The sequence below is a fragment of the Artemia franciscana genome, chromosome 3, assembly GCF_032884065.1.
Source record: "Artemia franciscana chromosome 3, ASM3288406v1, whole genome shotgun sequence".
Taxonomy (NCBI): Eukaryota; Metazoa; Arthropoda; class Branchiopoda; order Anostraca; family Artemiidae; genus Artemia; species Artemia franciscana.
In genome coordinates this window covers 31,637,228-31,661,088 of record NC_088865.1, presented here as the reverse complement: position 1 = coordinate 31,661,088, position 23,861 = coordinate 31,637,228, and the positions used below count along the sequence as shown (strand labels likewise).

General features: G+C 33.6%; 2 protein-coding genes across 5 annotated transcripts in view; both read left to right on the top strand.

Moving 5' to 3' along the window:
- LOC136025163 (uncharacterized) overlaps window positions 1-23,861 on the top strand; it is a 489,107-nt gene that overhangs the window by 272,352 nt on the left and 192,894 nt on the right. The window lies entirely within an intron of this gene.
- Window positions 1-23,861, top strand: part of LOC136025155 (uncharacterized) — an 81,208-nt gene that overhangs the window by 7,797 nt on the left and 49,550 nt on the right. Inside the window, exons 2-4 of the mRNA XM_065700909.1 lie at window positions 6,569-6,653; window positions 12,798-13,011; window positions 16,769-16,974. Of these exons, the coding sequence (XP_065556981.1) occupies window positions 6,569-6,653; window positions 12,798-13,011; window positions 16,769-16,974 (505 nt within the window). The remainder of the gene's footprint in view (window positions 1-6,568; window positions 6,654-12,797; window positions 13,012-16,768; window positions 16,975-23,861) is intronic.

Here is a 23,861-nt window from a genome sequence, read left to right as displayed (position 1 = left end):
TCGGATGGTCTCGACTGAACGAATGGAGTTTAATCCTAATCTCCCCTACCCCCGACTCGTAAATATAGACAATTGTCGTTTCTGTTGATTTTTAATTAAATCAGTTGCGTTAAAACTATATATCACAATTTGAAATTTGAGGAATTGTTGCCTTAAAGAAAGTATTCAACCTTTACAACTGAAGATAAAAGTTATCTGCAGATAGTAGTTGGTTTCACTAATACTGATAACGCTCAATCCACGACTAGGCTACTCTTACCATGACAATTTTAACAGAGAGAATTTCTACCGCAGTTTCCACTGCCCCCCCCCCCCAACCAAACCGTTCCCAGCCACTTCTTCGGCGACTACTGCTCCAACTCTTATAACAGCTTTCCCTCCAAATGCTATTTCTATCATCATTACTCCTATCGTGATAGCTCCTAATGCAATTACTCCTGCTGCAACCGCTTCAGCTACTACTATTCATACTGTAACGACATCTAATACCACTGATCCAACCCGACTATTTCCACTTCCATACCCAAATAAGCGTGGAAGTGTTTTTTCCCCTCACCTTTCCCCTCAAATAATTCAGAAGGCTAGATTGTCAATTGCACCCTATTAATGTCAATTAGTCTCTATTTAAAACTAATTTCTTAGACCACACTGCCTCTCCATTTACAATTGACAAAAATATATTAAAACTGGGTAAAATCTTAATCAGACAGCGAAAAATCTTTTACTGTCTTATCAAAAATTTTACCCAATTTTTATTATATTTTACTTTCAATTATGAAAACCAATATAACTTCTGAGATATTCTTTTTATAATAAAATATAAAGAAAAAAACAAAATACTGCTCAAATAGTCAAAACTTCACAGAAAATACAATTTCTCGGTTTACAATCAATTTAATTTTAATACATAAATACTGTTTATTTTTCATCAATGCTTTCTTCATTAAAGCATAGTCCTTGGCGTTTATATTTCCGTTAGCTTAATAGAACTTCTGGAAACATTGTTCAGAGTAAGATGATAAATCGATAATTTGATGAAATATCTGAAGTTTTGATCAAAACTGATAGATCACAGAAATACTAAATAGCAGATGTAAAATGGATTTTAATGATAAACATCAATGGTCAAAATATCAAGGGCACATCCAGGATTTTTTCAAGGGGGATCCAGGCCGTATCTTGGGGGGCTAAAGTTTCCAACCTCCCCCCCCCCCGCATAATAAAATGTTTGTCCGACTCGTAAAACGTAACAAAAATAAATATAAACACATTTTTGATGTGTTTTTAAGTTTTAAGCCCTCTTATCCCCGAAAAAATCTATTCCTAATCCTCCCCCTCCTGAAAAATAAATCCTGGATACTGCCCTGGGGGGGAGGGGTATAAAATAAACTTAAAAACGCGTAAAATTTTTCTTATGTAAATTTATGTTACATTTTTAAGAGTCATGGGAAAACTACTGGGGGGACAAACCCTCTACCCTCCTTCTGCATACAGCCTTGCAAAATATACATAACAAAGTCTGTTTTTCAAGCTTGATTTCAAGTATATAAAGCTTATTCATATTTAGTTTACGTATTTAAAGTCAGTTTCACAAAAATATTTTCATGAAATTTGAAAATAGCTGAATACCCTCCTAAAAAGGGGACGATCTTAACTGAATTTAAAAATAAAATTCATAGGGTTTGAGAACCCTGGTGTGTTTCCAACTTGCAAATATCAAGTCATAGCATTTATTCCTTTTTTCTTAATTTACCGGGTTTTGACAAGAGCTCTTCGTTAGGTCGCATTACTAGATTTATGAAATAGGTGCAAACAAATCAATTTATAATTGATAAAATAATTTATTGAGTTATACATTAGTTTTTTTGGAATGAAAATAGACTGTGACGTTAAGAATATCATAAATATATTATAAATATGGGAATTACCGCTCACTTAATCCCCACTTTTTGCGCTAAAGTTTAAGTAGTGGTTTTCTGAAAGCATCTTAAAATGCAACAAATACAATCAGCTAGGACTTGTAAGTGTTTTATTTTCTAGCAGTGAAAATATGTAAACTGAAAAATGTATTGTTTGAAGCAAACACAACTAACTTCAACCCTTTAATGCCCGAAAAATTTAATTAGAAAAGGAAAACTTTTTATCCAATTTCTCTTGTGTAAGAGCATTCATTCTTGAAGCTTTGAGAAAAAAGCCTTTTTCTCAAAGATAACAATTTCAGTTAGTTTAAGTTTGAACGCCGCTCTTTACTCTGATCTGCCATTTTCTAGTCTAACCTTTGTTTTGTTTTTACGATATTCAAAGTTTTCATAATATAATGGGGATGCTACCCCCGTCCTCTTACTCCTGTCCATTCTTTCCACTAAACATTAACTTTTTTATAACAACACTTTGAGAATAAAGTGGCTCATTATGGTCAATTTTCTTTAGACAGTAAAATGGGACTGTCCTTATGGTGACAACCGTTATGCCGAGCCTTCCCTCCACTCTTTAATATCTAAAGTTTCAAAATGTTTTTTGTAGAGGAGCGAATATTTGAAAGGCTAATAAAAATTAAGTTCAAAAGTTGCAGTGGGTAGATTCTCTGGTAGAGCTTTCTTTTGGGGGATGTTCCCCTTCGATATGCAAGCAATCATGTGAACATCATATTTTATGTTACATCCAAACATTTTTGAAATAAATCCCTCTGGGCGCAAATTGCACGTTATTTTAAAATTCTCCGCTCAAGTCAAACTGAAAAGCCCCTCATCAAAGGTATAAAAATATGGGCCAGAGACATCGCTTTTTGAGACTTTGTCCCTTTCCTCATAGTACGATTCTCCAACCCTTTTGCAAACCCCCCCCCCCCCCTTCACTGCCAAAATGTCTCTATGTAAGCTTACTAGAACAGACTTGACGGTCACCTCCGGTCGAAGCTACACTTCCTTTACTTTTGACAACAAAATATTACATACCTTCACACTTCTGACCACATCCGCTGTAGGTGGGAGTCACTTCCGAGAACAACGCCTTAAATAAACCTATGAGCTATTTTTGCCTCATAAAGCCCAATTTTTTAAGCTTTTTTCCAGCATATGAGACAAATTTCTTAATTCACTGAAAAGAATTAATTACAAAAGTCAAAAAATCAAAAGTCTTTAGAGTGAAATTTAAAATAAATTGAGATAAAAATTATAATGGAAAAATCAATGAAATGAAGCCTTTACCAACTCTAGGGCCAGAGACAAGGTGACATTAATTTAAAAAGATGTAGGCACCAGTGTGGAGCCACAGGTGCGAGGATTTATAGTGCACCAGTCTGGTGGGTTAAGTAACCGGCAAATAGGATTTGTACTCGAAATAATAAAAAAGAGTAATAAAGGAACAATATTAACAAACAAATACAAAGTAGTAACAATAGGGAACATCTTTTCAAGACAGTGGAAATCAGTTCCGTGAATATTTGGGCCCTATGTCCAAGGGTCGTCTTCGGCACAATACGAGAACGAGAGAGAAAATATGTATATATATATATATATATATATATATATATATATATGTATATATATATATATATATATATATATATATATACATATATATATATATATATATATATATATATATATATATATATATATATATATATATATATATATATATATATATATATATATATATATATATATATATATATATATATATAAATAAACTTACATGAAATTGTGAGAATTAAAACTAATAATGTTTTTTAAAAACTCTTTTTAAGACAGCCCTAGCATCCTTACTTCAACGAAGTTCAACCAGGACTGACAAAAAAAAAATGAAGTGAGAATATAAATTCATTCAAACTAAAGAGAACAAAGTGATTAAATGCAGTTTCTCAGAGCCAACCTTGCATTTTTTGCAGCCTGTCTCAAAGGCCTTGTCGTAGCTGGTTCAAGCAGCTAAAACAAAATGGTAAAATTACCCCACAATTATGCAATAAATTTCTCCCGTGGTAGTTTCTGTCCCAAACTCTACAGTTTACCAAAAATACATAAACAGGATATTCCCTTAAGACCTATCGTAGCATGTACTAAAGCCCCCGCTGCCAATATTGGGAAATGGCTTTGCACAGCTTTCAAACCTTTATGTATTCCCAAAATTCCTATATTCGTAATTCGGCAGATTTGGTTGAAAAACTTAGTAACACAAGTATTTCAAAAAACACAATAGCTAGTAGTTTTGACATTGTTTGCATTGAAAAACTTTTAACATAAGTATTTGGTTGAAAAACTTAGTAACACAAGTATTTTAGAAAACACAATAGCTAGTAGTTTTGACATTGTTTTCATATATACAAATATAGATGTGACTATTTCTGAGGAATTATTAAAAAACAAAATAGAAGAAAATTACCACTTAATCGAGGTTTCTGCAACGGCAATTGATTGTGAAGTTTTAATTACTCTGGTTAAATTTTTAATAAGTTTTCTACATATTTTCAATTTCGCGATTCTTTTTACCAGCAAAAAAAAATCCAAGGGGGCACCTTTATCCGGGCTACTGGCAAATATTTATGTCGAGAACCTTGAAAATTGGGCATTAAATTCTTATTTTTTAAAACACGTCCATTGGGGTGTTATGTGGATGACGCAATTTCACTTTGGAATTATGGGGAAGCTGAACTTCGGGGCTTCTTAGATCATCTTAACATTTATGACCGAAATTTGCAGTTCACCCTAGAAGTTGAAATTGAAAAAAAACTACCGTTTTTAGATGTGTTAATTATTCGTAATGCTGATAAACTGGATTTTACTATCTATCGAAAGCCAACACAAAACAATAGATATCTTCACTTTAATTCAAATTACTCCCCAAAAGTTAAAAGAGCAGTTGTAACTTCCCTCATTGATCGTGCCCTGAATATTTGCTCCGATTCGTATATAAATGCAGAAATCAGAGATATTCTGTTTGGTAATGAATACCCCATTCCTTTTGTCAATAAGATAATTAACCGTAGAATAAAAAGACATTCTTGTAAAATCGAAGAAGATATTTCACAATGTGAGGTTACTGATAAGCCCTCAAATATTGTCTATCTTCCGTATGTCCCAAAAATCACAACAAAATTAAAAAATATTTGCACAAAAAGTAATCTCTATGTAGTTTTTAACAATAATTTTTAAATCATTAATTTCTTAAATTCTGGTAAAGATGAGACCTCGTTTACTCGGCAAAGAGGGGTCTATCAAATACCCTGTGATTGTGGAAATTACTATGTCGCAAGACCCATCAGAAACTAGAAAAACAGTTACAACAGCATAAAAAAGTCATAGACAAGGCATTAATTTCAAATACTTCCAACAACTCCTTTGATTCTGCTTTAGGTTGGCATATATTTAATAATCCGTCCCACACGATACTTTTAAAAAAATCTTCACTCATCAGTAATGATTTGGGGATAAAACAGGTGGTTCGGGAATCAATCGAAAGTAGTCTCAAAATAAATAATAATATTTCTTTGAACTGGGACTTAGGGGAATACTCACTAAATTCTTTATACTCAAATTGAATTAAAAATGATCTAACAAAATATTTTACTAAACTGATTTATAATAGTATTGAACCAGCTACGAAAAGGCCTTTGAGACAGGCTGCAAAAAAAATACAAGGTTGGCTCTGAGAGATTGCATTTAATCACTTTGTTCTCTTTAGTTTGAATGAATTTATATTCTTACTTCATTCTTTTTGTCAGTCCTGGTTGAACTTCATTGAAGTAAGGATACCAGGGGTGTTTTTAAAAGAGTTTTAGAAAAACATTATTAGTTTTAATTCTCGCAATTTAATGTAAGTTTATTTATATATACATATTTTCTCTCTCGTACTCGTATTGTGCTGAAGACGGCCCTTGGACATAGGGCCGAAATATTCATTGAACTGATTTCCACTGTCTTGAAAAGATTTTCCCTATTGGGTATACTTTGTATTTGTTTATTATAGAAAGGCAATGTGGTCTTCGTCGCAATTTCAGGAACAATATTCAACTGACTTTGAAAATATTTGCTTTTTTCCAAAAATAATAAAAATCCGTGTTCCCATGATGGTTGATAAATACAGTTGACCAAAAATGTGTTCGTCAGAAATGACCTATAAAGTCGTTAGTTAGGCTGTTGTGAAAGTGTTTTACGGTGTTGTGTGAAAGAAATATTTGAATTTTTACTCATTTCAGTTCTTATACTGTTTTTAAGACCCTTAGGAATCTTAAGGGCTATGCCACAGCCTATCATTTGATGTTTTTAAAGCAAAGGATGATAAAAACTTGCTGGATGTCTAAATCCACCTCGCAAATGCCAGGGATTATGACAACCTTCCTTAGTCACTTGACAAACTAAAAAGTGTGTTTTAAATACATCCTAATATAAAATAGAGAGATAATAATTCGAGAAAATTTTGAGAGATAAACAAAGAGTGATAAAGAAGAACAGAGTTTCAAGCTAAAATAACTGGCCAAAACATTATGCGGGAAATGTGTTAGCAGTATGTGGGAATGTCTTTGCAACTCAAATCATAATTTATGAGAACCAATTCAGTGTGTTTTTTCTAGGCTCCTCCAGACCGATATTTTTATGGAAAGCAATTTTAGACTATTTATGGATGTTCTTTCACATTCTAAGGAATTTGAAGAACACGTAAGTGAACTCAGTAATCAATATTCCATTTGTTCTATTTAAATTAGCCTCCTCACATAATTGTAAGTTTGTTATCGTGTTATCGTCTTTAAGGCTCAAATGAAAGTAAATATTGACGTTAAAAAGATAAAACAAACATACATGATCCTGTATATACATATATATATATATATATATATATATATATATATATATATATATATATATATATATATATATATATATATATATATATATATATATATATTATATATATATACATATATATATATATATATATATATATATATATATATATATATATATATATATATATATGTATATATATATATATATATATATATATATATATATATATATATATATATATATATATATATATATATAGTACCAGGAGCCCAGTGGCTTCGCCACCGAGCCCCAGCACTCGGCAGGTGGCAGGCATCTATATATGGCTTCTACAAAAAAAGCCAGAAAGAAAAGTCACTAAATTTTTGCATCATCTTTTTTAAAAGATACTTCCTAATTATAGCACATTTAGTGGGGTTTTTTTTTTAAGAGATTCGCTCGGATTTTGGTAATCAATCAGCTAGCAGATATGGTTAGAAAAAATCTGTTAAAATTAATAGGTCAAACATTCAAAAACACAAAATAAAGTACAATGAAACATGATGTAGCGTTTGTTAAAAAGAAAAAGGAATTAAAATAAAAAATAACGAGAAAGGAAAAGCACCAAATGATTCTACCATCTGTATCAAAAGATGCTTCCCCATTATAGCACATTTTGTGGCATTTTAAGAGATTCGCTCGAATTTTGGTAATCCATCAGCTAGCAGAAATGGCTAGAAAAAACTGGTTAAAATTAATAGGTCAAACATCCAAAAAGACAAAATAAAGTACAATAAAACGTGATGTAGCGTTTGTCAAAAAGAAAAAGGAAGTGAAATAAAAAATAACGAGAAAGAAAAGGCTCTAAATGCCCGTATCAGCTGTTTTAAAAGATGCTTCCGAATTATAGCACATTTTGTGGCTTTTTTTTTAAAGAAATTTACTCGAATATTGGTAATCAATCAGCCAGCAGAATGGCTAGAAAAATTTGTTAAAATTAATAGGTCGAACATCCAAAAACACAAAATAAAGTATAATGAAACCTGGTGTAGCGTTTGTTAAAAAGAAAAAGAATTTAAAATAAAAAAATAACGAGAAAGAAAAGTCACTAAATGTTTGTACCATCTTTTTTGAAAGATGCTCTCCAATTATAGCACATTTTGTGGCTTTTTTAAGAGATAGACCTTGAGAAAACTTGGCCGCTTTTGAATGATAAATTATCAAGTAAGACAGATGAAAACGCCCCTTGGCTTGATTATTCCACCCCCGAATCAAGCAGAATGCCAAACAATCGGATTTGGGAAATATAATAAATGTCACGCTCTGAATTTCCCAATATCTCAGGAACTGCAGAAGGCGTTTAGTACTGACGAGGCAATTCGAGAAAGAAAATTTTCCGCCAAGCTTCAACGATCGATCTTCAGCATATCGATATTTCCTTGATTAACTGCATCCCTGGAGGCAAAGAGAAAACTAGATTATTTGAGGAAAAGGGAGTCTTAATTGCACGTTTCTAGAAATAAGACTAAACTGGAATAGTGTAAAGAAAATAATTTTGATCGTGTATCCAGTGTATTTTAATCCAGAAGAATTTTCTCATGATTTAATATTAAAAATCTCAACAGGCACCACAAACTATAACTAGAAAAAAGAAGCATAGTGCGAAAACAAATGTTATTTACCACAACTAATTATCATCTTAAATTAAGCCTTGCATTCAGTTTTAACCTACAAAATATTTACTTATAAAAAATACATATTTTGGTGTGTAAGCTCCCTTCGAAATCTATTTCAGTAGCAAAAGTAAATTCTGATCGGATCAAAAAATTTTAATGATAATTATAATTCTATTTCGCTGCTGAAATAACTTTCTAATGATCTTATTTATATATTAGGTTTTACAGGAAAAAATTTACGAAAGGGTACATCTATCGCTTCTTGAAAAATGAGGGAGAAAGTTAAAACGATTTCACCTGTGGGCTTTGATCCACTAAAAGTGCCTCGTTTGAAGAGGAACACTTACTTTACGATAGGCCGAGGAGACTAGTAATATGCCATGGGTAAATTATATCTCATTTCTTGCTCGAACACTATGTATTTTAAGTAATGAATTACACTATATACTCCGTTACATATTTAATTTTTATAGACTTTTAATTTTAAAAATTCACCTGAGGGTAAGGAACACAACTAAAGCTTAAAACGAACACAAACTATTCTATATACAACCTCAGATTCCTCCACCCACCACTTTTGACACTAAATTTTGACTAGTACTTCTTGGAAAAAAAAATTTAGAGTGCAACAAACATAGTGATAATAAGATATGATGAGAGTTATTCACAAACAAAAAACAAAATCTGACAAAATACAAGGCATTGGTCCCCAATAAAGGATCCAAAGCCAATAATGGAGGGGGCAAAATACGAATACTCTTCAAATACTGCTTCATATACAAAAGATAGAGATTTAAACTGGGCATGATTTAAGCGATTTGTAAAATTTATAAAATGAATAAAAAATTCTAATTGCTCAAAAGAAACTACACTAGCTCTAATTTAAGCCGAACAGTGATAATAATAATAATAATAATAATAATAATAATAATAATAATAATAATAATAATAATAATAATAATAATAATAATAATAATAATAATAATAATAATAATAATAATAATAATAATAATAATAATAATAATAATAATAATATAACAATAATAGTAGTAATATTAATAATGATAGAGAAATAATTCTAATAAAAATTAACACAATTCATACAGAGCCAATTTTATAAGAACAAGCAACGTTTTAGTTGGTAAACAATTTGCTTCTGAGATATATTTTATGGCTTTATCATATTTGTTGGAAAATAACTAAAGAAAAACATGGAAAAGTAGGCATCTTTGGCAATACGAAACATTTGACTGAAGTAAACTGTGAGAGAGGGTTCTTAAAATTGGCAGAGGAAAAATATGTTTCAGTTATCTAAGAATGCTAAAATTCTGCCTACCTTAATTTAAATCAAATCCACAGAGTGCTTAACAGAAAAAATTGTATCAAGAAGGGTACGAGAAAAATGGACGTGGCCATTCTTCGATATATTAATACTGCCATTGGATTTAGGACTTCTGATAGTTGAGGGCAAACATGAGATACACATGGAAAACTTAGAAAACAAGATTTAGAAACATTCAAGTCAAGGAACTTAGCATTAAGCCAAAGTAAAACTTTCAAAAAAGGCCCAATAAATTTGTATGAACACCAATTTTCGTTCTTCTAAAAGAAACAAGGGTGCTATTGATAGCAGTAGTAACAAAAAAAAAATCCAAAGAAATCAAACTACAGTTATTGGCACGAAAAAATTTAGTATGACAGATGACAGCAATACAAGGGTTTGCATTTGCAACCGTGAAAATTAAGTAATTTTTTTTGCGGAGGGGACAACCCATTTCATATACGGAGTAATTTCTGTTCGTTTTAAGTTTTAATGTCGCTCCTTACTTCCAGTTAAGAAAACTAGTTTTTTATTTAATTTCAGAACGTTTTTGAATTAATGCATGTTTGATTTTGGCTCTCCGTACATAAATTATTAAAATGAAATATTGCATATTAATTCTTTTTTTGGCTAAATGGCTTTCTATTAGTTTTGATCAGACGATTTTGAGAAATAAGGGGTGGTGAAAGAGGCCTAGTTGCCCTCCAATTTTTCGGCTACTTAAAAAGGCAACTAGAACTTTTAATCTTTAACGAACGTTTTTATTATTAAAAAAATATAAGTAACTTAAGAATTAACTTACGTAACAAACTTTTATATTCTTATATTTTTGATTATATATATGAGGGGGTTTGTCCCCTCGTTTATACCTCGCTTATCACACTAAATCTAAGTTTTGTCCCAATTCTTTAAGAATGACCCCTGAACCAGACAGACCGTAGAATAAATAGTTGAAATTACTAAAAATACTTTAGCATAAAGAGCGAAGTATTAATCTCCTCCTAAATACCTCGCTCTATATGCTAAAGTATTTTTAGAACCCCTCATATGCATAATAATCTCTGTTCGTTTTAAGTTTTAATGCTACTCCTTACTTTCAACTGAAAAAAAAATTTTCGTGTTCGTATTTTCATTGTTTTTTTTTTAATAGTAATGCTAGAAAATCCTGCGCCCTTTTCATTGAATTTCTCTTCCCCCATGAAATATTCCTCCAAGGACAGATCCTCCCACATAGCTCCCTATTTTCAACCCCACACCCAAACCAAAAAACTCCCCCTGAAAACGTCGGTACACTTCCCAATAACCATTACTATATGTAAACATTGGTCAAAGTTTGTAACTTCCAGCCCCTCCCCCAGGGACAGTGGGGGAGTACGTCATGCCCAAAGACACAGTTGTTATGATTTTCGACTATGCGGAACAAAATGGCTATCTCAAAATTTTGATCCGTTGACTTTGGGAAAAAATGAACGTGGGAGGGGGCCTAGATGCCCTCCAATTTTTTAGGTCACTTTAAAAGGGCATTAGAACTTTTGATTTCCGTTAGAGTGAGCCCTCTTGCAACAATCTAGGACCACTTGGTCGATACATACACGCACCCGTGATCTGTCTTCTGGCAAAAAATACGAAATTCCACATTTTTGTAGATCCTATGACTTTTAGGGGGTGTTTTCCCTTATTTTCCAAAATAAGGCAAATTTTCTCAGGCTCGTAACTTTTGATGACAAAGACAAAATTTGATGAAATTTATATATTTAAAATCAGCATAAAAATCTTATTCTTTTGATATATCTTTTAGCATCGAAGTTCCATTTTTTAGAGTTTCGTTTACTATTGAACCGGGTCGCTCCTTACTACAGTTCGTTACAACGAACTGTTTGATATTATTATGGAGTCATCGAATTGAACAAAAGATGAAAAAACACTATGCTTAAGCTTCAGTGTGCTCAAGAGACCATTACCAAGCAAACAAGTTTTCAAAATAACAAAAGTTTGTTTTTGGACTCGTTTGAGCCTTGGTATATAACCCCCCCCCAAAAAAAAAACTGATACAATTCAGAATCTACGGCTGTACTGAACCAAAGTATCAGATGGTTAAAGTTCTGTTTGACGGATGAAGGATATGAGGCTGCATAAATTGTTCTTTTCAGCAGTCTAGTGGGATCTAAACGAAAATGTGTGCTAGAAAAGGCACTCAGATTAATGTTAGAATTTACGCTCTTCCAATTTTCAATGTCTTAGTCCCCTCTGGTGAAAAAAATATACTAACAAGAACATCCAAGAAGATATCCATCTTTGACCATTTTTTTGAAAAAAAGCAAATGTCTCTGTTTTTTATATGGAGGACTGTAGTTTATTACATAGGGTTTTCAGGTAAGGTAATTTAATACTGCATAATTTTTTGAAGGATAGCATGGCTTGTGAGAGGTATTTTTAGTTTTATTCTAAAATTGTGCAAATAACCTTATACTAATAGCTTGGGAAAGGTAGCTTTAAATTTAATGAGTTTTACAAATATGGAATCAGAAAAGATCATTAGAATGATTTGATGTACATAATACACAAAAGCTCCGTATTTTTAGTTTTGGTTACTCCTAACGAGGCTCACTCTTTGCCCACCCTTCATCACCACAGAATATTTTAAAATCCATGAAATAATAAAAATATTTTTTTCAATTTTGATACACATTGCAAAAGCAGAAATTTCTTTAGAGCATCTGGCCTACTGAAACTTTTCATTGGAGCATAGATTTAAGAAAGAATTCATGCTTTGTAAAGATGTCTTTCATTTGATATTGCTCAAATATGTGTCTCAATATACTATGGCCCTCCAGAAGTGAAAGGGAGAAGTAAACCCCTTTACTCTCCCTTGTGGTCGTTTTTATATGGTGGTCTTAAACTTATAGACTAACATTCCTCCAAATTAAGTTATCCTATCGATGGGTAAGTACAAATTTGTTGTAATTCCATTTGCTCTCTGGATCGATTATTGAGGTAATTCAATTTGTATCAGAAAATTATCAAAGAGTTTCTTTGCAGAAAGATCTCCTGAAAGTTGTGGAGAAACTTGAGAGATATGCAATCAAGACAGCTTATTCTGAGGCTTTTGCTATAATTAAGCATGACTTTCTTTGGAGAGAATTAAAAAGCAAGCATGAGCCTCTGTGGACCTGGCTTCCTAAGATAATAGTTAATGACGAAGTTTTTCTTAAGAGGACACTCAAGCTGCTCACCAAAGACGCCTTAGAGTTTGGTAGGTTTCTTGCATTACTCTTTTCAGAAGGAAATGAAGCACCATAATTTTCATACATAATTAGCTGATGTTAATGATTTAATACTGGTGTTAATACAATGCTGTAAATACGGGTGAACATGATTAATAAAATGGTTTGAAGACACCTGAGGCTATTTACTTGGAAACTAATTACCAACTTGATACAAGATTTTAATGTAAGTTATTAATTCATTTTCTAAGACAACGGGACATAAAAATTGTAAGATTAAATATGAACGCATAAAAGTGTACAGGAAAATGTAAAAAAAAAGGTACTGTGAATTGGTGGAAAGTAGTGTGCTATGCAATCCTCCCATGCGCACATCATTTGCATGGTCGGTTAGTATGGCCCTAACAGGTCCCATTTGCAAAAATATTTACATATTTCCATGAGAATCTTATTTGCATGTATTCGATCTTCACTGAATCAGAGAAATGACTTCTTTAGCAAACCATTTTATTTAATTTCAAAACGAATTAAAAGAATTTATGACATAGTATTGAACTTTGCTTGACAGTACATATTAACATACTCATAGTGTAACCGCTTGTATCATCATATCCATGGGAATGAGTGCTTATACCAACACTTTTTTTATAGGAACCTTATGGTCATCCATGCCCACCTCCAAAGCCACCACCTCCCCCAACTTTTTTCCCTCCCATTTTTTTAGCTTAGGTTTTTTAACTTGGAATTATTTTGTTAACTTAGGATTTTTTTCATCTGTATTTTTTACGCGTCTTAAATGACATTCAATATACTAATAACAAAATAAATTCACCTGCAATATTTTCGAAATACGAAATGAAAATGACATACATATGTTAGTCTCAATTTTTCCTATTATAATAATACTCTTTATAGCGATTTTTTTTTTACTTTTTTTTTAACCTAGAAATTTTGGTTCAACTTTTCTTTAATATTTTTCATAGGCCAGAGTTTTATTTTTCTTAATGAAATTGCAATAACATGGAAAATAAAGAATTTTGAATGCCTTCCTGTTTACGTTCAGAGGTGAAACCAAGACCAGAGGAGTTTTTGAGATTCTTCATAGGTCAGAGTTTATTTTTCTTGTTGGCAGTCTAATACCATGAGGAAAAAACGACTATTGAATTTCTCACTGTTTACGCCAAGAGGTGAAACCAAGACAGAGGAGTTTGTGAGATTTTTCTTGGGTCAGAGATGCAACAAAGGGAATCTTCCATTTATTTTTTGTTTATTCAACTATAATGTAAGGAGGTACATTAAGACTAAAAACGAACAGAAGTTGTTCCGTATATGAGGAATCATACTACACTCACTGCCTCACATTTTACACTAAGAGGTGAAAACAAGACCAGGGGTATAATTCAATCTGACATAGGTTAACAGGGACTTTTACCGAAATCTGAGAAATAGTCGCTCAGACACAAAAGCACAACCAGATAGAGAGAGAGAGAGAGAGAAAACACATGCAAACACACAGAGTCAAACACACACATACAAAAAGACAGACACAGAGACAAGCAAACGTCCGCTCAGACACACAGGCAAAAAGAGAGAGATAGACAAGCAAACAACCGCTCAGACGCATAGGCACACAGAGAGAGAGAGAGAGAGAGAGAGAGAGAGAGAGAGAGAGAGAGAGAGAGAGAGAGAGACGAAAACACATACAAACACACAAATTCATGCAAACAAACACAAAGACAGACACGGGGAGAGCAAACATTCACTCGGACACACAGGCACAGAGAGAGAGAGTGAAGGAGAGAGATAGGGAGAGAAAGAGAGAGAGAGAGAGAGAGAGAAAGGGGGGCCTGCCTGTACATCATAAAAATGCTTAAAAATAAATTCGTTTTATTTCAATAATTTTATTTCGAAATTTCTGCAAAATTATTTAACTCACCTTTAAAATCGTATATACTAGCATAAGTTCTTCTGTCCATTAGAGTATGAAGACTTAGCGTAAGATATTCTAGCATTTGTTAATTAGTATTTTAACAGATGTCTCTCAGACCCATTTATCAAGTGTCATTTTTTAAATAATTAAAAAGGGGCGAATCTTAAGTGGGTCTAAGAGACACCTGACCCAAAGAAAGATCTGAGGAATTTTTTTGTTCGTTGAAAGCAATGACGAACGTAAAACACTTCAAAATAGGGATGAAACCTTTTAATTGACAGTGAACAGGTATAAAATTATTTAGCTGGATATTTCGAACACATATACAGTGTTCATCATCAGCAGTAAAACTACAGAGTTTTACTCTGTTATGTAGAGTGTTACTCTGTTGTGAGTTTTATTCTAGGGTGACAACTTTCGATGACAGGCGAACCGAGGAAGTGCTGGAAGAAGGGAGGGGATGTAGGTATTTAAAGTTTTATAGCTTTATTTTAATAATGATGATGACTTTACCGATACCAACAACGACGTCATTGATGTTCAGGCCAATACCTATGACGAGAATGACTTAATAACAGTTCTCCGGTGACAACATCAGTAATGACAACAATTTTCTTTATATCGAAGTCATTACTGATATCCCAAAAAATCATCTATGTGGTTGGGGTATCCTCATGTCGATGTTATTCCCACCCTTTTTTACGTTGTTGCAATCATCACACCCCTATTATCATTTTTCGTTTTTTTTTACAAAATGACATCTATGTCAACGTCTATGAAATATAATGATTTAAATCTAACTTGATTTGAATTTGGCGATGCTAAATTGCTCACGAGTGTAACTCAATCAAATGATTTTATTGCATTAAGACGACTATAAGAAATAATACAATAAAATAGCAAGCAAAAAAAACGAGTAAGAATATGCAAAAGCCAGTGAGAACAAGCAACAGAGTTAGGAAAATGCTATATCCAGAATCATCAGGTTTCATACAGTATTGCCGTATTGGCAACAAAAGGCGTATAAAAAGACAAATAATGCTTCGATGGGCTCATTATCTCATGCCAATAAACGTAAACGTACCTAAGAGAGAGTAGATACAATCAGCTGGTTAAACATCGGTAAACAAAAAACTGCAGACACCTCAGCAGCCCAAACACAGTGAGACATTCTAGGCAGGAAAAGTTAGGTACCATTATAGGCCACTTTAAATTCATGTAAACCACGGGTAATGCGAAGAAACAAGAGAGAACGAGCACTGACAAAATCGAAAGAGTAGAATATTTTCTCTGAGGTACACTAGCATCAAAGAGTGACGAGTGTCAGTATCGTCAGTGAAACGCTCATTTAAGATGAACTCTAGGTAACGGAACTCATTTACAAATGTAGGGTTATTTCTGCTCATACTACCAGGTAGGATCAGTGGCATGAAAGAGAGAAAATATCCATATTTAGCATTTGACTAATTATACAAAACATCATGATCGGCAGCAAAAGTCAAACAGACCTTAATTACCGTATAAAAAGTAGTAGGACAAGCAGCCAGTGTAACCAAGGTTATCAGCATAGTGTCAATTGTTTATACTACTGTGCTGACTCTGTTTCTAAGTCCAATAGTAGTAGGCTGCATATTGAGGTCATTACAATAAACCAAAAACAAGAGAAACATACAATATATCACCCTGGCAACCGCCATTTGCTGCAGAAAAAGTTGAACTCAATGCAGAATCCTACAGAATAAAAAGTTGTTGTCAATTTGCTTTGGGTGAGTTCTTCTTAGGTTAAGTTTGACGGGTGGAGTAATCTTCGGTTGAAGCGTGCTTCTTTCATATGATTTGGTGTTTTTACTTTACAGGCGAAGGCTCAGAAAATTTCAAAACGTTTAAAAACAGCGTAGAAATTGTCATAGATGATGCACTAGTGTGTGGTTGGCTTTACGCAATCTATTCTGCTAAAATATCAGAAAATGATTCAGTTGTTAAAAAAGTTGCTGCTCTGGTTGACGTCTTGGAGAAGCTTCATCTTATGCTCAAATCAGTCAACACTTCGTCCTCTATTTTGGTAATTTTGCACATTTGTAATAGAACTTAACATAAATTCTCGGTTTAGGTACACGTTATGTAGCTAAGAATTATATGGAGCTTTTTTAAATATGATGTAAAACAAGGTAAGCTTCCATGTGAATATTATAGAAAATGTCAAGTCAAAAATACATTAAATAAAAGCATTAAAATTGCACACTTTTGTTTGACACTAAACAAAAAAAAAATATTCTTGCTACGTTGAAACATCGAAAACTTTTCAAGATTAAAAGGGAAATTTTGGACCATAGAAGCTCATACCATAGAAACTGACCATTCTTTTCAAATGATTAATTTAACGAAAAAATAAAAAAAATCAGTTTTTAAAAAAAATAAAACAGCCATATTAACCTTAAGACCAAAAGTCCATTAATAATCTCAACTTAAAGTGACCAGAAACTACTATCAAAGATTAAATGAAACATGAAATAAAAAAAATGATCATATCAAATATAAACATAATGATACTGACACAGACGAATAACTAAACATTGAAGCGATTAAAAATTAAACTGAATTCATTTCCACCTTAAAATCAACAAAAAGTGATACAAACATTAGTTTCGTTACTTCCCCTTTCCCTCCCAAACCGTAAGAGCTCTAAAGCCTGTTGTGTCTTTTGCGTTTTATTTTGAAAACCATATTTATTTTGAACAGTGAGCATTAGTTTCTCAACAAATTGACGAAAATGAAAAAAAAACTCAATATAATAATCAAGAGGATGAGAGAAAACGAATGAAAATAAATTGCGTCTACCATAGGGATAAAATAAAGCCATAAAGCCCACATCACCGTGATCAGCGGTAACGCTGTAGAGTTGTCTATAGTAAAGATACATAAGGCTTCAATACATTCTTATTATCCATTATAATTTTTTCCCAGAGCTACTGCAAATGGAAGGGGTGTCTTACAAACTTCGGAGGGGGGCTCATTAAAATTAATTGAAAGCGTAAGCTCTCTTTCTATAGGTCAAAAGTGATCGGGGGGCAACTAGCTTCCTTCCCACGCTTTTTCCCCCACAGACGTCCCACAAAAGTCTTAGGATAGTCATTCTGTTCAAAATAGTAAAAGGGTCAAATAAATAAAACTCTGTGGTTGACATAACCATCCAAGCCCCCAGCATCAAGGGCTATAAGTTTTGCAAATTGCTCATTGTTTACATAGCAGGTTTTTTATTGGGAAAAGGTAAGTTTAATCCTGGGTGTCCAAAAAGGCTTAGGGTAAAAGAGGAAACTTTAAGGAAATGTTGAAAGGGATGTCGAACAAAAAAAAAATATTTCCATGTTGGTTGTCAATAATGCATACCAGCAATACCTGAAGAACCCCTGAGGGTATTAATTCGAAAGGGTGTGTTAAGAGGGATGTAAAAGAGTGATTAGAGAGCAATCAGCCCCCATTCCCTTGCCTTTTTAGATGCTCTCTCCCCTTAACACCGACTCAAATTTTAAAAGGTTATTATATTCAAAATAGTGAAAATGTCTAATAATTATGCAGCCGGGGATGCCATGTCCCTTCACATTCCCAGACAACGATTGTTATGAACTATGCAATTTGCTCATTGTTTACTTGAATGATTTATCATTGGGAAAAGGGGTAGTATTTGATTCTGGTTGTACCCGAAAATGTAAGTGTATTTAGATTGATTCTAGGCATTAACCCCCCTGGAAAATCCTCCCGTGAAAAACATCCCCCGGAAAATTCCCCCGGCAAATATCCCACAGCAGAAATGCTCTCCACGGAAAATACCTCCCGTAAAATAACCTCCCAGAAAATAATCCCTTCCCCACGGAAAATACCCCTCGCAGAAAATGCCCCCTCCCGAGAAATACCACCGTTGAATTGAGATTTGAATTTTAGTTTCGTTGAAAAGTGCCGAGGAAACGGAAAAAGAGGAATTTACGCACCATAAGTATCTTAAAAATTTTGAAAAAAACTGCAAATTCATTTTTGCTGAAGAGACTTCCATAATATGGACTTCCACAATATTTGGCAGTAGCGGGGGCCAAAATAGAAAAAAAGAAGAAAAAACGTAAGCGAAAAATCATGAAAATTAAGCTAAAAAAATATGGCACCAATAAGTTTAAGAGGGTTAGGTTTCGTTTGAAAGGATAGTTGGCTTTGGGAACCAGCAAATTCTTATTGTTTAAGTTTATACGTGCGAAAGTGTTGTCAAAACTTTTAGTAGAATTAAAAAAATGCTTAGTATTCTAACTAAACGACCATTGCGTTTCAGGGATCGTTCTTAAGGATTAAGACAAACTATCAAAACTTGAGCTCAAATAGCAAGGTCTTGAGGAGGTGGTAAACCAATTCGTATACGTAAGAATTCCTATTGGTTTTAAGTTTTAATGTTGCTCCATACTTTCAGTTGAAAAAACCAGTTTTTGTTGCTTAATTTCTGATTGTCTTTAACTACAACCTGGAAATCTGACTCCCTCTGCATGAAAAATTCCTTCCCCTTACGGGAAATTTTTCCGTGGAAAGTTCTCTTCGGAAAAAAAAGTATCTCCTCTCGCCACCTGGGATATTCCCCCCGGAGAATTCCATTCTAGCTGAAAACTCCACCCAAAAAGTTTTTTGCGGATGAGCTCGGGTGAAAAAATTCTTCACAGGACACTTTCAATAGAAAAAGAATTCAATTTATGATTATTTTTCAAATCATGCCCATAATCCCCTACTCTGTGGAAAAGTTTTCCAGCAAAAGCAAGCAAAAGGGCGTTTTCCAGGAAAAGTTTTTTTCGGGGGGAGGACAAAAGAAGCTTTGAAAAACGCATAAGAAATGTAAAATTGCTATCTACTCCCTTACGATTTCTGGGAATATTTCTGGTTTACATAGTTATTATGAAAGTAAAGAGTAACATTAAACCTCAAACTGAGCAGAATTTACTCCGTACAGAAGGGGAACTGCCCCTTCCTTATCCATATATCCCTCTCATGGTCACAGAAACTTTGGAGCGTTCTCATTAGAACGAAAATTGAGAGTTCTAGTCCTTTTTAATGTTCAAAAGGATTGGAGACCAAACTGCCGCGTGTAGGTGGTATTTTTCAGGGGGATATTGTTCGTAGGGGGATTTTCTGACTTCCCAGGGGGAGGGGGGATGTTTTCCAGGGGAAGGGATTCCACAGGGGCTATTTTCCGGGTGTATTTTTCGGGGTGGCATTTTCCACGGGGGGGAGGGTATTTTTCTGCCGGGGTGTTTTCCAATGGGTCATGTATTTTTCGGGGGGGGGGGGTATTTTCCAGGACGGAGGTGAACACCGGCCACCATAATAATCATGTCTCCGGAGATGAAATAACTCCCCGCAGCTCCTGAGGCAAGCCCATTGCTTATGTACAATGTTTATTATTTGAAAAAGGGGGCCTGTTTGATCTTGGTTCTTCAAGAAGCTTATGGTATTAAGGTGAAATTTTCATGAAAAGTTGAGGGGGGTGTTGAACCAATACAGACTGCACTACATTGAAAATGGTACGTATCGGTAATATTTAAGGAACAGCGGACGGTATCAAATTGAAACTTTCAGGGAAGTTTGAGAGAGATGTTGAAAAGTAATCAGAGGGCAGCCAGTCCCTTCCTACTTGCCCTATTTAGAGGCCCAGTCCCCAACATTAATTGAAATTTTGGAAGGAAAAAAACACTTATTTCAAAATATTCAAAAGGTCTATTAACTATGTCTCCGGGGATGTCAAGCCTAAGCCCCTGGGGCAAGGGTTTATCATATTTTGTATCTAATAAAAGGATTTATTTGGTGTTTATCAGAGGGAAATAGGTTATGTTTGATCCTGGTTGTCCATGAGGCTATTAACTGAAAACTTTCAGGGCCACTACTACTAAGACTAATACTATGGCTGGAATTGCAACTACTACTTTCAGGAAGTATCCAATGGGGTGTTGAACAAAATCAAAACACACAGTGGGCATCCTGATTGTCAAAAGTGCGCATCAGTAGTATATCTGGAAAGAATGAGGTTATTTATGTTGAAACTTTCAGGGATTATTTAAAAGTGCTTGGAAGGCAAATGGTATTCATTGTATTTAAGGTGCTACTCTTCCCTCAACGTCGACAAAAATTCTGGAAAATGCACTCTCTTCAAAATAGTCAAAAGTTCAAATTACTATGCCCCTGGGAATGCCAAGCCCCTATATCCTCCATGAAAAGGGTTGAAAATTAATCTGTAAATTAACTTAAAATAAATAATCATATAAAACATAATTATAAAATATACTGATGTATATGAATGAAACGTTCATAAAACTTTTAAAAATTAAATTAAATATTCAAGTCAAACTTAAAGCAAGCAAAAATTACTTCAAGAAAGAGTTTGACTGCTCCCACTTCTCCCTCCCGTAATATGTACAGTTACCTAACCCAATTTTAGTGTTATCTTCAACTGATGTAACACGATATTTTTATGCTCGAAGGAAATGTTCCATGCCTATTTCAAACAAATTCATGCTCCACTCCGAGACCCTGGACATATAAAGCACTAAACTAGGAGAACCAAAAACTAATGAAAGTAAACCTCTACAAATGGAAATAAGGATTGAAGAGCTACGAAATAAGCAGTAAGATGGTAACGTTGTCATTGATCAAAGTTGCGGAGGAGAAGCCTACCCTATACTTAGCACTAGCAGACAAAACAAATGTTTTGTACAGCAAGACGATTTTGACTTCGGAATACATGCGTTCAAGGAATGTTTAAGATCATATACCTTGAAATAAGAGACAAATCCAGGACTAATCAATCAAAGGCTTAGACACACTTTAGAAGGTATGACACTGACACAAAGGATTAAAATCAGGAAAAATCAAGTTTAAAAGCTTAGCTACTAGCACAGGTTCTCTTTTCTCGAGATAGGAAGGAAGATTGAAGTGCTACACTGTTATGATGAATTTATTTAGTGATTCAACTTACAAAAAGTATTTCACTTTCTATTCTAAAGCTAAACACTATGGACAAAAAGAAAAAGAAAAAAAAAAAAAAAAAAAAATTAGCCTTACGGCATTTCACGACTAACAAAGAGACAAAACTAAACATCTAAAATAAACTACAAAACACATAATTTTGTACATACAATCTAACTAAACAAGAGAAAACAAAAACAAAAAGACAAACTAAATAATACACAATGAATTCCGTTATCAGACATAAAAAAAAATCCACATATTTTTTTTTAAAAATAAGATTATAACCCCAAATCCAAACGTTTAGTTTTTCTTATGTATTTCAGTAAAATATTTCTAACATTCCTAAATTTAAAAATCAAATCAAGATTAAACGGAAAAGGAACATTGATACTATTAAGGTGAAATATTAATTCTAAACGTTCACGAGCATAAATAGGGCACTCAAAAAGAAAATGGGAACAAGTTTCATTTACACCGCAAAGGCACAACTCCGTATCAATTTTGTTTATTCGGTGAAGAAAGAAATTTAGCCTGCAATGACCCGTAATAATCTGCGTTAGATGGTAGGAGGGCTGAACTTTGCAAACAGCTAATAAATCTTCTGTTGAAGCAAAAAAGCGAATTGACCAAGAACTAACTTTATTCTTAAATTCTTCATACCATCGTCCGTAAAGTATATTTTTCAATGCCTTTCTATTAATATGAAAGGTTGAAGTATGGATTTCTCGTACTGTCGAAAGGCCTAAGATATCTACTAATGATTCATCAGTGAAAGTACTATGATTGGATGAGCGTTTAGAAAGGAGGAATTCAGGAGAAGTGAAATTTGGCCAGTGACTTGGACGGCCTTTTTTCGCATAGCGCAATGTCGCTAGCTCAGTCGCTCGGAAAGAAATTGGCAGTACCCCAGCAATGGCCGTAATTACGTCATTTTGGGCAGAACGGAAAGATTTTGAGATTATTATCATTGAAGTTCTTTGAGCAGACTGTAGCATTTGTAAAATATTTTTCTTTCTAAGAGCTGAAAACCAAACTGATACCCCATACAAAATTGTACTTTCTATAACTGATTTATATAATTTTCTTAAAGCTTGTGGTTTGAGACCCCATGTCATCTTCGCTGCACAAAGGAGTCTCGTCGAATACTGCTTTGCAGCAGTAACTCGGGAAGAGACATGATCAGTCCATAAAAGTTTCCTATCTAAAATAATTCCTAAGTAACGGACTTTTTGTTGTATATTAATTTTTTCTCCTCCAAAAAAAAGATTTACAACAGGAACTTTGTGTTTGTTTGTGAACAATACAGCTTCTGTTTTACGTTGGTCGAAAGTAAGTTTGTTTTCTGCAGCCCACACTTCAAACTTCTGAAATATTTTTTCCGCCAAATTTTCTAAAAACAGAATATTTTTACCTGTTAAAATTACAGTGACATCGTCAGCATATGCCTGAATCGTACAATTTTCACCAAAATCCATTTCTAAAAGGTCATTTATGTTGATTAACCATAAAAAAGGAGACAAAATTGATCCTTGCGGACAAGACTTTTCCAACTTCCGGGATACATCTTTTCCATATGATACCGTCCTATCTGATAAAAAACTTTTCACTAATCTTAACAATTGAGTTGGGCATTTCTTATCCTTGAGCTTTTTTAAAATACCTGGATGCCATGCATTGTCGAATGCTCCTTTAATGTCAAAAAAAAGGCAAAGTGTGAATTTCTTTTCCTCTTTATTTTTCTCAATAACGCTTACCATATTGTCAACTGCATCTATTGTACTTTTACCCTTGCAAAACCCAAATTGTCTTTTAGAAACCCAACAATTATCCAAACTAAGTTTATCTAATCTATTCATAATAATCCGTTCAAAAATTTTTCCGATGTTTGACAACAAGCTAATCGGGCGATAAGAACCGGGGTTACCATCATTAGTTTTCCCTTTTTTAAGAATTACTATA